This window comes from Pelodiscus sinensis, chromosome 17 (assembly GCF_049634645.1).
Source record: "Pelodiscus sinensis isolate JC-2024 chromosome 17, ASM4963464v1, whole genome shotgun sequence".
NCBI classification, from domain to species: Eukaryota; Metazoa; Chordata; order Testudines; family Trionychidae; genus Pelodiscus; species Pelodiscus sinensis.
The window spans coordinates 27,096,360-27,109,252 of record NC_134727.1 but is presented as its reverse complement, the minus strand read 5'-3'; the positions used below and the strand labels follow the sequence as shown (position 1 = coordinate 27,109,252).

Sequence of the window (12,893 nt, the reverse complement as noted above, 5' to 3'; positions counted from 1 at the left end):
GCTTAACAAGGACCAAGCAAAAATGGGTTTTGTTACATGTGGAAACTTTGGCTTGCATTTTATATGAATATTTCTAACCCCTTGGTGTTTGCAGTGGATCCAGAGGTCTTACTTTTAACACCGTTGCATTTTCTATTGGCATGTAGCCTTGGGAAATGGTAAATGGTCAACAAGAGAGATTAATTACAGCTTGCAGTAAAATGTTGGTTACCAATCCACATTCATGTTTTAATTATTCTTTCTGCAACATCCCTTTGTAACTCTCAACTTTATGCTTATTACAATTAACGCAGCACAGTAATCTTCTAATTTTCTAAAACTCATAATTGAGTGTAATGCTAGTTATTACTCTTTGTACAATGGCTTATTTCAAAATATCCTGTCCTCTATAAATTATAGTAATAATAGGTCTCTTGTAAGCCATTCAGTGCAGAAATTTTAGGTGCATTGCTAATACAGCCGAGAATTAAATGTCCTAGGCTTATAATAATAGCAAACAATAGAAAATATAAGTAATGTTCAGTTCATCATATTGTGCCAATACCTAAAAGCCCTAGACATTATTGTTATATTTACCCAGGACCAGATGCTGATGGCCTGTCTTAACTCCATTCATTCCAGTAAGTCCATTGACTTCAATGAGACTCTTTGTAGGTTTAACCTCCCTGGTCCGGCACCCATGGGACTTGAGTTGTCCCAAACAAGGGAGTTTGTCAGACTAAGGGAGGTGAATTCTGGCTCCTCTGCTAATGGACTCTGGGTGTTTCTGGAGTCTGTTGGCAGACCAAGTCCAGCCACCAGGCTCCCTGTCCCTGGGCCACTGACCATGCTTTCCTCCTGGCCATTGGCCCGGCTTTGCTGCCAGCCCTAGCCATCGACCCAGCTCCACCAGAGACACCAGCCACTGACTATGGCCGCCCAGCTCCCTGCCCATGGCCAGGCTCTATGCTCCCTTCTGCCACCCCAGGCTGCCTGCCCTCAGCTGCTATAAGGCTCCCTGTGTCTGGGTTTCTGGCCTCTCAGCTGCTGCTGGGTTCCTTACTCCCAGGCTGCCAACCCCTCTGCTGCAGGACTTGCTGCTGTCAGGCTTTCTGGTCCAGCAACATCCATGGTCCAGATATTGCTAGACCAGAGAGAGGTTCAACCTGTAGGAGAGAGGTTTCAAAAGTTTTCAGCATTGGCCTAACACTGCTTTCATTGAAATAAATGGGAAGTTTATCATTGCCTTCATTGGGGGCAGAGTTCAGGCCATGTTAGGTAACGTTTTCAAAAGTGCTTATGTAAGAAGCTGATAACAAGCCAAGGATATCAGTGTAAATGGCTCTTAGTACCTAAGGTGCCAAATGGAAATTTGCATGATAAGATGATCAGAGTAACTTGATTATTATGATATAAAAATGAAATAAAAGCAATGGATTAATTGTTAATAAATATCGGTTGTTTTGTTTTCATAGAGTGAGTTATTTATGGATTTTTAATACATTTATAAGAGGTCCAACAATAAGTATCTATCTTGAATATAAGGAAGTAAAGCAAAATACTAGAATGAAGTTAAAGATCTAACCAACCCAAATATATTCTACAAAGTTAATCAAAGCATCTGCCACAAAGTTAAGCTAGCAAATTAATATGATTAATTCCACCCTACAGCAAATTCTTTGACCCCTGCTGTGGATCAGTCCTAAACATTTTTCTTTTTTTCCCCCCAAGTCTCAGCAGCTCGCAGAGTCCTAATTGCATCATTGATAGTCACTGTGGTTTCAGCCAGTGTCAGCTGAGATGGCCTAATGAGTGACACCTGAGTAGACTTTTTTTTTAAATTCAAGAACCTGTAGTTTTACCAGAAAAAGAGATGTACATCTAGCTTGGTCCTCGATGCTTATTCAGGTCAATAGAGATTGATTTTTCCATGTTTAAGTTGGGAAGGAAGTATAGAGTCCTAACAAAGTCTTAAAATACCACCTGAGAATTGCAGAAGGAACACCGTATGAGTATTTAGTCATGTTTCAAAAAAACACTTGCTTATCTTAAACCACATTCTTATGTCCATCACCATTCAGCAAACCACTTAAGCACACACATAAATTCATTGCTTAATTGGGGCTGTAGGACTGTTAGCCTAAGTATGACGAGACTGTCTATATCACAGTTGTAGTATTGTCCATAGGATGCTCAAATATCCCTGAAATACTTATACACTTTGGCTGTGTCTACACTGGCATGAATTTCCGGAACTGCTTAAAACGGAATACTATTCCGTTTTCAGATTTTCCGGAAAAGGAGCATCTACATTGGCAGGCTGCTTTTCCGGAAAAGCCCTTTTTCCGGAAAAGCATCTGTGGCCAATGTAGAAGCACTTTTCCGGAAAAGAGCCCCGATCGCCATTTTTGCGATTGGGGCTTTTTTCCGGAAAAGACTACTGGGCTGTCTACACTGGCCCTTTTCCAGAACAGTGTTCCGGAATAAGGACTTATGCCCGAGCGGGAGCAGAATAGTTTTTCCGGAATAGCGGCTGATTTTATACAGTAGAGCATCGTTGCTTTTCTGGAAATTCAAGGGCCAGTGTAGACAGCTCGCAGCTTATTCCGGAAAAGTGGCTGATTTTCCGGAATAAGTGGCCCAGTGTAGACACAGCCTATGAGTTTAGAGTGTACATGCTAAAAATAACCAACAATTAAATCCTGTTAAGCAAATATGATTAATGTTTAAACTTTCTACTTTTCCAGTGCTTTATGGGCAAGATGGCCTACATGCATCATGTGAAAAAAAGTACTGTGGCCGGGGAAGTAAGTGTGTTGTTAACAAGGAGACTAATCAGCCTGAATGCAAATGCCTAGAAGACTGCAAGCCCAGTTACATGCCGGTCTGTGGATCTGATGGCAAATTTTATGAAAATCACTGTGAACTCCACCGAGCCTCATGTTTGCAAAGGAAGAAAATCTACATTATTCACAGCAAGGACTGTTTCTTCAAAGGTAGGGTCTCATTAAAATGTATATGGAAAGCCATAGAGTTTCCATTTCCATCTTACCTCAATCATGATACATGACTGTGTGCTACGTATTATTTCTCAGAGATATATTTTTGAGGGACGATTTATTCTAGGAAAACACAGCACAACACTTTGTGAAGCTATTAAGCCATGTGTATTGTTTCCCAGAATGAAATCACACTGGTAACTGGTAAATAATTGTATATATTGCATGAATTGTCATCAGTAGTCATTTAAACATTTCCAATAGCATTTTCCTAGGAAGTTTGTTTTGTTAGGCTTTGAACAGGATAAACACTTACAAATAGTGCACTTTGTACATAAAGGTCACTGTGGAAATTGGAAGTGCTCTGTGAGGGGAGCAGAAAGACATAAATTTCACACAAAACTAAACGGGAAAACTTAGTGTATTGGTCCCACATTATTGGGGCTTTGTTAATAGATGGCACAGTCGGTGAGAATTAGAGGGTTTGTGGATATACTAGGAACGTTTCAGCAACAACCAAGTAAGAACTGTATATGGCTATCCACCCAGTTAATTATCTTCCATGCTATTTGGATCACTGGTGTTGTGCTAACAATGAGAGGAAGAAATACTGGATGAGATGGATGAAGGGAAATAATATATATGAGAAATAATAGGCTGAAATTGTCCTCATCAAGACTTAAGAAGCTAAAAGGAATAATTTGCAGGTCAGTTTAGTGGATAAATATCTATTATCCATGAAAAGTGAAGTATGTCCTAAGGCTAAGGTGTCCTGGAGTGAGATGCTCCCATAGACAAAGTGACTCCAGAAGTTACAATGGACATCCCACTATTCAAAAATACTGTCTGTTCGACTGTGGCAGAAAACACAGAGATAACAGTTTGGAGCAGCTACATGGATGAATGAATGTATGACCCCAGTAGAAAAATCAGACCTAACCAAAATGCAGGTTGTGAACAACCATTCACTTAAGCAATAAAAATCTGGATTGTACCAGAATTAGTGACAAGAGTTAAAGTTAAGACAAATGGAACTCTCCTCTAGAGACACTCCTTTCCCCCTTAGGATTGTCCTTCATTGTCTCTGTGGTTTCTATTTTTAATTCCTTCTCAGTTCAATCAGAGCTGACCTTGGCAATGAGCAAATTGTGAATGCAATAGGGAATACATGTGGTGCTCTTTTTGTTAGGCTCAGCCAGGTTAATTTTGTGTTCCTTTCCATATCAGTGAAGCTTTTGGAAACTGTTTAATTGACAGAGATTTGAGAATCTACCTCTAGATCATTTACTGTGAAGAAACGGTTTCTGTAGGCTAATTAATAAATGTGTCTTTCAAATGAATTGTTACATCAAGCTGCAGGGATGCAGGATTTCTAAAAGACAGGGGCTGGGTGTGTCAAATTGGATGTCCAGAAGTTGAGGCACTTGGAACAAGTGGCCACTTCTGAAACAATTAGGAGTGTGTCTAATACAAGCTGACTGTCAAACCTATGAATTCATTTGGACCAGTTCAAAAACAAGTTATGTGGACTAATAATCTGATTCTATTTTTGTACCAGCATGACTCCATTGACTTGAAAGATGTTACTTTCGATTTACACCTAATATATATATCACCATTTCAGTTCTGCCTGCAATGCATGGAATTTATAATGCTCATTAAGAATTATGGGATAGCATAAAATTGGGAAAAATTGAACTGAGAGAAATCAGGAATTTTAATAAGATTCTGTAGGCAGAATCCAGTCCTAATGGTGTGGTACCTGCTTAAACCAGCTCTGACTTCGGGGCTGTATATCCAATCAGCTTTGCATTTCTCTAAATAATGGCTCAGTCACTTCTGGATTTAATTACATTTCCAGTATAACCTCTCTTTTGGAAACTGTACTTTCTACCTATTAACTTGTGAAATTTGCAAGACAGAAATGTGAGAACGAGAATGTAGGAAACAGATTTTCCTTTTCAGACAGCTACCTAACAACTAGGAAATGCTTGTCTGAGCACAACTCTAAATGTCCCTTTCAGAATTTGCCTTCCATAGCAGGGATTATATTTAGCCTCCCCAATATCATCATGAGCCATCCAAACAGCATTCCTTGTATGAGGCAGAAATAAAATCAAGTGGACCAAATTCTCTGCTTGTGCAAATTGGCACAACTCTGATAACAGTAGATCTACAACTGTTTACACCTCTGAAGATTTGGAGTTTGTGTCAGCAACTAATTTGAGAAAAGGAGAGGAGTCTAGCAGTACAACTCACACTGCTGCTGAAATATATCTGATTCATGAAGGTCAGAGGGCATTAGAAAGCACATTCTACAACTAATTTCTCTCTCACTCTCTCTTTAATTCCTCTGTTACCTTCTATCTGATTTGCCTGACATTTAGAGATGTTATTGTGTTGGTCATGCTTGATTATCAAAAGTACAAAAACGGGTTTAAAGTAAATATTTAGCTGCTTTGTAATAACTCAGACTGTAGATACAGGTAACTGAATAATATGGGTATTTCTGTTTCTTACATTAGACAGCAATCCTACAATCAGTTTCTGCATTGTTGGACCCATTATCATAGGACTGTAAGGGACTTTGAGAGATCATCTAGTCTAGTCCCCTGCACCCATGGCAGGGTTAGACCATCCCTGATAGATGTCTGTCTAACTTGCTCTTAAAAATCACCAATGATGGAGATTCCACAACCTCTCTAGGTCATTTATTCCAGTGCTTCACCACCCTGACGGTTAAGAAGTTTTTCCTGATGTCCAACCTAAAACGCCCCTTCTGCAATTTAAGCCCATTGCTACTTGGCTTATCTTCAGAGGTTAAGAAGAACAATTTTTCTCCATTCTCCTTGTAACAATCTTTATGTATGCTATGCCCATGTGAAGCCCTATTGAAGTGAATGAAACTTCACACAGGCACCAGGATACCCCCTCAGAGATCCATTTGTAAGATCAAGGTTTTGAATGATAACCTATTTGTCAGCTGTTTTTTACCCCCTGTTTCTACAATACCTCTCATAATAAGGTCTGACCATGATCAGCCTTTAAACATTACCACAATTAGACTATAAAGATGTTAAATAATATAAATATTAAACTGTCTTATTCATAACTACAGCAAATTCCTTCCAAACCCAATTCCATTACTATCATCCGTGGGCCAGATCTTTAAAGGGGCTGAGCTCCATGATTTTTAAAGCATGTTTTCTTAGGTAATGCACTACAAGGTCACAAATCAAGTGAGATTGCACTAGCAGAAGCCGTTATATAGTGCAATGAACTAGGAGTAGTCACAGGTTATTTCCAAACCAATATGACATGCCTTGCAGAGCACACACTACTGGATAGAAAATGTAGCTGAAAATTACATCTATGTAATGTAGCTATGTGTAATGTAGCTATGTGTATCAGAAGGAAGGTCTGAGAGGGGTGGCCCAGATTTTTCAATTGTGATTAGGTGGTCAATCATGAGAATAATTTTTCTTTCTTCAGATCACTGGACACTTGACAATCAGAAGTATCTGAATGTCTGCAGAACTATTCATCCCCTTTGTTTATTGATACGTGTTTGTACATGCTATTAGGAAAGGGTGCTTTAAAAAATAAACATAGATGAAATGGCAGAATTCTATCTAATATCGGTATGTCTGTGACCCTCATTACCATAGTATCTGAATGCCTCATAATCGTTAATGTCTTTGTTCTTACAACCCTTGTGTGAATTAGAAAAGTGCTATTACTCCTATTTTATACAAGGGAAACTGTGATACAGAAAGACTTGTTGAGGTCGCATAGGAATTCTGTGGCTGAGTAGGAAATTGTGCCCTGCCTTAATCACTACTGGCTGCCAGTCCTATCTTTCAAGTGTGATCCATTGTGATTAGAAGCTAATTAGTCTTGGAGTCAATTTATTCTGTCTTACAAGGGACAGAAAGTTAAAAAACCAAAACCATGAAGCATGATGAAAAGAGCATCTAAAGGCAGATATACAAGAATAAAACCTGTGTGTGTCCGTTGAATGAATTTGTCTTATAAACTTTTTGAATCTGCCTAAATCTATTTCTATAGATATTGTTGATTTCTCTCTCTTTTACAGAAAACAAGCCAGTCACAAGCTATTTTGAGTATAGACTTTACGGTATGAAAGCTACATTTTTATTGATAGATCTCTGAAAATATTGGAAACAGGGCACCAGCCACATGCTGACACCTCATTCTGCCCTGGAAGAGTAATCAAATGTTTCTACTCATGGCGTTTATGCTGATCTTCATTCAATTAAATATAGTACTGGAATGAATTGATCTATGGCATTTTCCTCAATAACAAGTTGGTGGGAGCCAAAGTAATTAACAAGTTGCATACTTTGTCCTTGTGGTGAATATCCATTCCCTGTATTCTAGTTCCATACACAACATAGCCAGTTATAAAATATGAGATGCTGAGTTTTCTAACGTGACTACAAGTTGCACCTCTATAAACTGGAACTCTCTGGTCTGGCAACATCCATGGTCCGGCAACATCCCTTCTGGACCAGGGATGCTCCAGGACCAGTCCTAGCACACTGCAGGGGATGGGGAGCCAGGAGTCCAGAGTGATGCAAGGTGATGGGGAGGGGACCTAGGAGCCAGCATGCGCTATCAGCTGGGCTGTGGGTGGCATGGGATTGAGGCTAAGAACAGGCACATGGCTCAGCTGGGCTGCAGTGGGAGCCAATGGAGTGGCAGGAGGTAAGGTTAGCAGTAGGGGGTCCAGAAATGACCTCCCCTGGTCTGGCAACATTCCTTATCTGTGGTCCCAAGGGTACCAGACCAAGGAGGTCCAACCTGTATCACAGTTGGTTTCACTTTAAAAAAAAACACAGCAGGTTCAACAAGCACTCAAGAGATCTGTTTCCCAATGTGCTAAACACAGACAAATTCCACTGAAGTTAATGAAGCTGCAAATGCTTCACCGTTTCGAAAGTTTGGCTTCATACTTCTGCCTCTTCCCTCAGAGGCTGTTGGAATTTTTTTCATACTTCTATCCCACCTGTCCTTTTAAAGTTATATTTTTGTACCAGTTTCTTTATTCCTTCTTCATGTTACATACTGTTAAAGAAAATTAGTTCTTATTTCAGTAATCCATGCCCTTGCAATAGCTGCATTATATTCAATGACATGCTTGAATAGTTTCCTGAATAAACCATGAAAGGATGTAAGGAAGGAGTAGGTTTGTGTTTCGGGTTAAAGAAACCCTTACATTTTCAGCAATGGAGCAATACCTAGAGTCACTCTTCAGCAAACTCTCACCCTGGGCATAAAAAAACAAACAAACAAAAACCCTTTCAGTTTTGCAGATTTTACAGACATTGGGAAATGCAATACTCCTCAGTAAAAACATATAAATAGCCACTTACCAAGTTTCTATTAGAAGAAAGATCCTAGTGTAGGTAAAACACTGGACAAAGGTGTGAAAGACCTGCAGTTCTATTCTAATGTAACTTTGGCAACCGTATCCCTACAAAGCAGTCAGAGGTGTGACTGCAGCATATTGTAGATTTATTCAAACTAGATTGAGCGAGCTAACTTAGGCAGCTGAAGGTTTGGCAGCATAGGCTACTTGCCTGGGTGACGTTCTGGGTGGTCTTGCACAGATTGCATTGAAGCCCACCATGACTTCACTGCTCCAACTGAGCTAACTAGATGACAACCAGTTCAGGTATGTTTACACATGATGCAATCAAACCAGTGATTGCTGTGTAGACAGACTTAATAGCAGGGAAGCTGCAGCAGCATGGGCTATCCATTCAAGTATATATCCAGGCTCTTGGGTGAATCTATATGGCCTGTACGGCTGCCCATTCCATTGTGACTTCACTGTTGTTTGAACTAGGTAGATCAAAGCTAGCATGAGCATCTCTACAGGTGCTGCATTCTCCCCTCGGATTGCAGTGTCATTACATCCCTAATTGCTCTATGCATTTGGTTTTCTATCTGTAAAGCAGGAATGATAATGCTTACATTACTCCACCCCTTATCTCTTTGGACTGTGAGATTTTTGGAACCCGGATAGTCTCCTAATGTGTGTTTCCACAGCACCTCCCACAACAGTAAGAATAATAAAAAGCTGTTAGGCCGATAAACATACATACTGAAATAATAAATTTAGCCATTTGCTCTGTTGGACAACAGAGTCTGAAAGTGCAAAATGGGCTATTTGAACCAGGTGTAAAGTTTATCTCAGTCAGCCTGCAATGGCTCTCTATTTGTTTTCTATAATCAACATAAGTAGATACTTTAATTATTTGAGTAAGATTATGTTGACGAGAGGACTTCTTCAAGGTGCTTTTCCGTGTTGGCTTCTTCAATTAAGATTAAAGCCATCATGTAGCAGCATCTGAATAACACTATAGATTGAATCCTTATGGTCTGCCAGTTTATCCAATTATCTAAATGTCAGACTTGATGGCCTTTACACGTAACTACAGATCAACCACTTTTCAATGTCTCAGCAAGGTCTATACTTACTAAAAGATAACAAAGATAGTGTCTGAGATGTTGGCTTCTTCATTTTTTTAAAAAAATTTCTGTTCTCGATCTGTGAAGCACTCAGATGAGCTGGGTTTGGGGATAGGATCATATGAGGACATGGATTCACATTACACTGTTTGCATTTTATTCTGTAGTAGAAATCTTACTTGGTGTTGCTTGGGTCCTTAACTCAAATAAGTCATTCATTTAAATCACTGTCCTGTGGTAGGGCAGGGGATGAGGAGTTCAGTATATAGGCTGCCCTGGGAAAAGAGGACTGTCCCAGCACCCTCTCACTGCAGCAGCTTGAGGCCAGGTATGGCGCCTGTTTATGGCAGCTGCAGTCGGTACAGCAAGGGGAGGAGGTGCATATCCCCCAGCTGGGGGACAGACAGACACACCAACAGAAACACAAACAAACTCTCTGAAATATATGGTAGATAGCTGTCCCTTTCTCCACCCCGTCCCCTGCTGGCCCAATGTGGTTACAGCTGTCCTCGTCCCCATCTCTGGATTCTGCAATGTAACTCCCTCCTGTCAGACCCCTCCCTTTCCTTTTTATGAGAAACAATCAAACACCATGGACATCCCATTATCCTGGCACAACCAACCTTTTCCCTTTCCTGAAGTTATGACAAGAGGAAGAGGCATTTCAAATTTGGTGATCTTAGCTCTTACTGCTTAGGAGGTGTTCTTGAACAAATGGATGCACAGACAGATAGATGCAAATTTTTAAAATGTATAGTGAGATTACAGTTACTAGGAAGATGAATGCAAAACTGAGAAGGAATCTGGATATTTAAAATCCTAAGCTAATTCCTCCTTCATCTCAGCATTTTTTTCATATTACAGTCTCTATATAGGGCATGTCTAGACTACGTTTTACTTTCAAAAAATATATATGCAAATTCGGCGGAAACTTGCATATTTTCTTCCGATCGCTTTTTCAAAAGAGTTTTTTTTTTCTCAAAAAAACAAGCAGTGTAGACGCGGTTCTTTTGAAAAAAAATCCTTTTTTTGAAAGAAACTTCTTCCTCAAAAATTGAAGTTTACAGGTTCTTCCAAAAAAAGGGCTTTTTTTTTTTCAAAAGAACTGCATCTAGACTCCTTGCTTTTTCAAAAAAATCCTCTTTTATAAAAGCGATCAGAAGAAGATATGAAATTCTCGCCGAATTTGTATATCTTCTTTCGAAAGTAAAACATAGTCTAGATGCATGACTCTATGGCTAGCCTATCCAGTCCTCATTTGAGTCATTTTATTTCTTATGCATAACAGTTACTTCTCTAGGAAGAGATGTTTCTCATTCCTTATATTTGTTTTTTCCTGTGAAAAAATAAAAGAAGACTCCACTTCCTTCCAGGGAATAAAGGATTGATGGCTCTCCACTGAGCCTTCATGGTTAAAAATGAATAATCCTTGGAGGCATTCATGTCAGGAAATCCACGGAAGATAATTTAAAATTCATCTTGGTGAGCTCATATTTGGTTCCTCTTTTTCCCAGTATGAGATCCATAGTCCCTGTATCATAACATCTAATAGCACCAGCAGATGGCAGTTAGGTTAGTATTAAAACTGTTTCAGGCTGATACAAGTGAGCCAAATAATCTCAAAGTAATCTGATTTTGATTGGCAAACAGACCTGCTCAATGAGTGGAGAGAGAGGACAACCACTAATTTGTATCAGTAAAAACATTCATGATGTGTCCAGATTTTATCCTTGCAAGACCTTAGTGTAAAAGCACCATGGAGCACGTCATTTGCAAAGTTGGAATTGATCAACTGTCTAATACCCAAGGGATGACCCAAATGGATAGATACCAGGGGAAAGAGGTCTAGGTATGAATAAGGGGGAAGGTAGGCACAGGCTAATGGAGAATTAGAGAAGGTTGATTCTGCTTCCAAACAGGAAGTTGAAGCTGCAAAAAACTTAATCTGAACTCAAACTCTGGATGATAATTCACTTCCTCCAGAGAGGCAGTGGGATGCTTTTCTGACTAATTGTACAGTTCTACAAAAATAATAGAAGAAATGTGCTTGCTTAGGACTTGTCTCCACTATGCTGGGGATCGATGCTGCAGCAATCGATCCACTGGGCATCGATTTATCACATGTGCTTATACACAACTACGCAGCCTTCAAATCCTTGGTCAGGAGTGAGTGAATCTAGGGTCTCTGCCCAAGAAAGATGATAGAAAAGAGCCAGAAGTCTGAAGCTGGGCTAGGTCTACACTGCAGCACTATTTTGGGATACCAGAGTATCCCAAAATAGTTATTCCATGTCTTCACAGCAAGCCCATTATTTCGGGCTCGCTATTCCAACATCCCTGTAAACCTCATTCCACGAGGAATAAAAGACATTTCAGAATAGCGGGTTATTTTGAATTAACTGTAGTAATAATGCTGTAGACAGCACCAAATTATGAAATAAGCTATTTCGACATCAGATCGAAATAAGTTACTCAATTTGCATAGCTCAAATTGCCATCTTATTTCAAACTACAGTGCAGTGTAGATGTAGCCTAGGTGTCCTTGGTGAACCATGAGGGAAATGAAGGTCCAGTTATCCTGAAACTGTGATAGTAAGTGCTAAGTGACTATAAGGGTGTGCCTACACAGCACCTTCACCTCAAAATGAGCTATGCAATTTGTGCTATGCAAATTGTGTAGCTTATTTTGATGTTATTTCAAAATAGCTTATTTTGAAATTTGGCACTGTCTACACAGTAGACGTTGTGTAGATATAGCCTAATGGGGCAATAAAATATATAAAGATAAAATTCATTTGACTTTTAGGAAAAAGTAATTGTGCAAAATCAAAAATATCCACACACACAGTGACAGCTGTTCCACTTTCTTGAAATGCACTTTTGGTCTTTGACTTTTCTGTTTAAGTAGATGCACAGACTCACTTTGGCAACACAGCAGAATAATTTTTTTTAGCACAGCAATGTGCTACCCTTAATTTGTTTTCCCATAGCAGAAGTTCTTTTATTTCCACTTCCTTTCATTTTTCTTTTCTTCTTTTTCTTTACACCCATTTAGTCTCTTCACTCAATTGTCTCTCTTTATTTTTCAGATTTTTTATTTATTTTTGCAAGATCAGCAGTCTTGAAATGCTCCTGTCAGTCAATCCTATGTTATAGAATGAAGAGTTTCATTGACTTTCCCTGGTTTACTCTTCACGTTCACTTTTGTCAGGTTCTGACATACCCTTTTTATCCGATTATTCTGCATTTTATACAAAGCTCAGCTTTTCTTGCTGGGATTTGCAATGACTTTACAGTATAGTTTGTTGGATTTAATTTGTACTACTCAGTCCAGTCAGTGCCACTAGCTTGACCAAATTCTTGACCCTTCCATTACATATGTACTGTACTATGCTGATTTCCTTATCCATATTTTGA

The 12,893-nt window shown here is 39.4% G+C and overlaps 1 protein-coding gene across 2 annotated transcripts in view; it reads left to right on the top strand.

Moving 5' to 3' along the window:
- Positions 1-12,893, top strand: part of FSTL4 (follistatin like 4) — a 600,213-nt gene that overhangs the window by 205,289 nt on the left and 382,031 nt on the right. For both annotated transcript variants that reach the window (XM_075900372.1, XM_075900373.1), the window contains exon 4: positions 2,727-2,975. In XM_075900372.1, the coding sequence (XP_075756487.1) occupies positions 2,727-2,975 (249 nt within the window). The remainder of the gene's footprint in view (positions 1-2,726; positions 2,976-12,893) is intronic.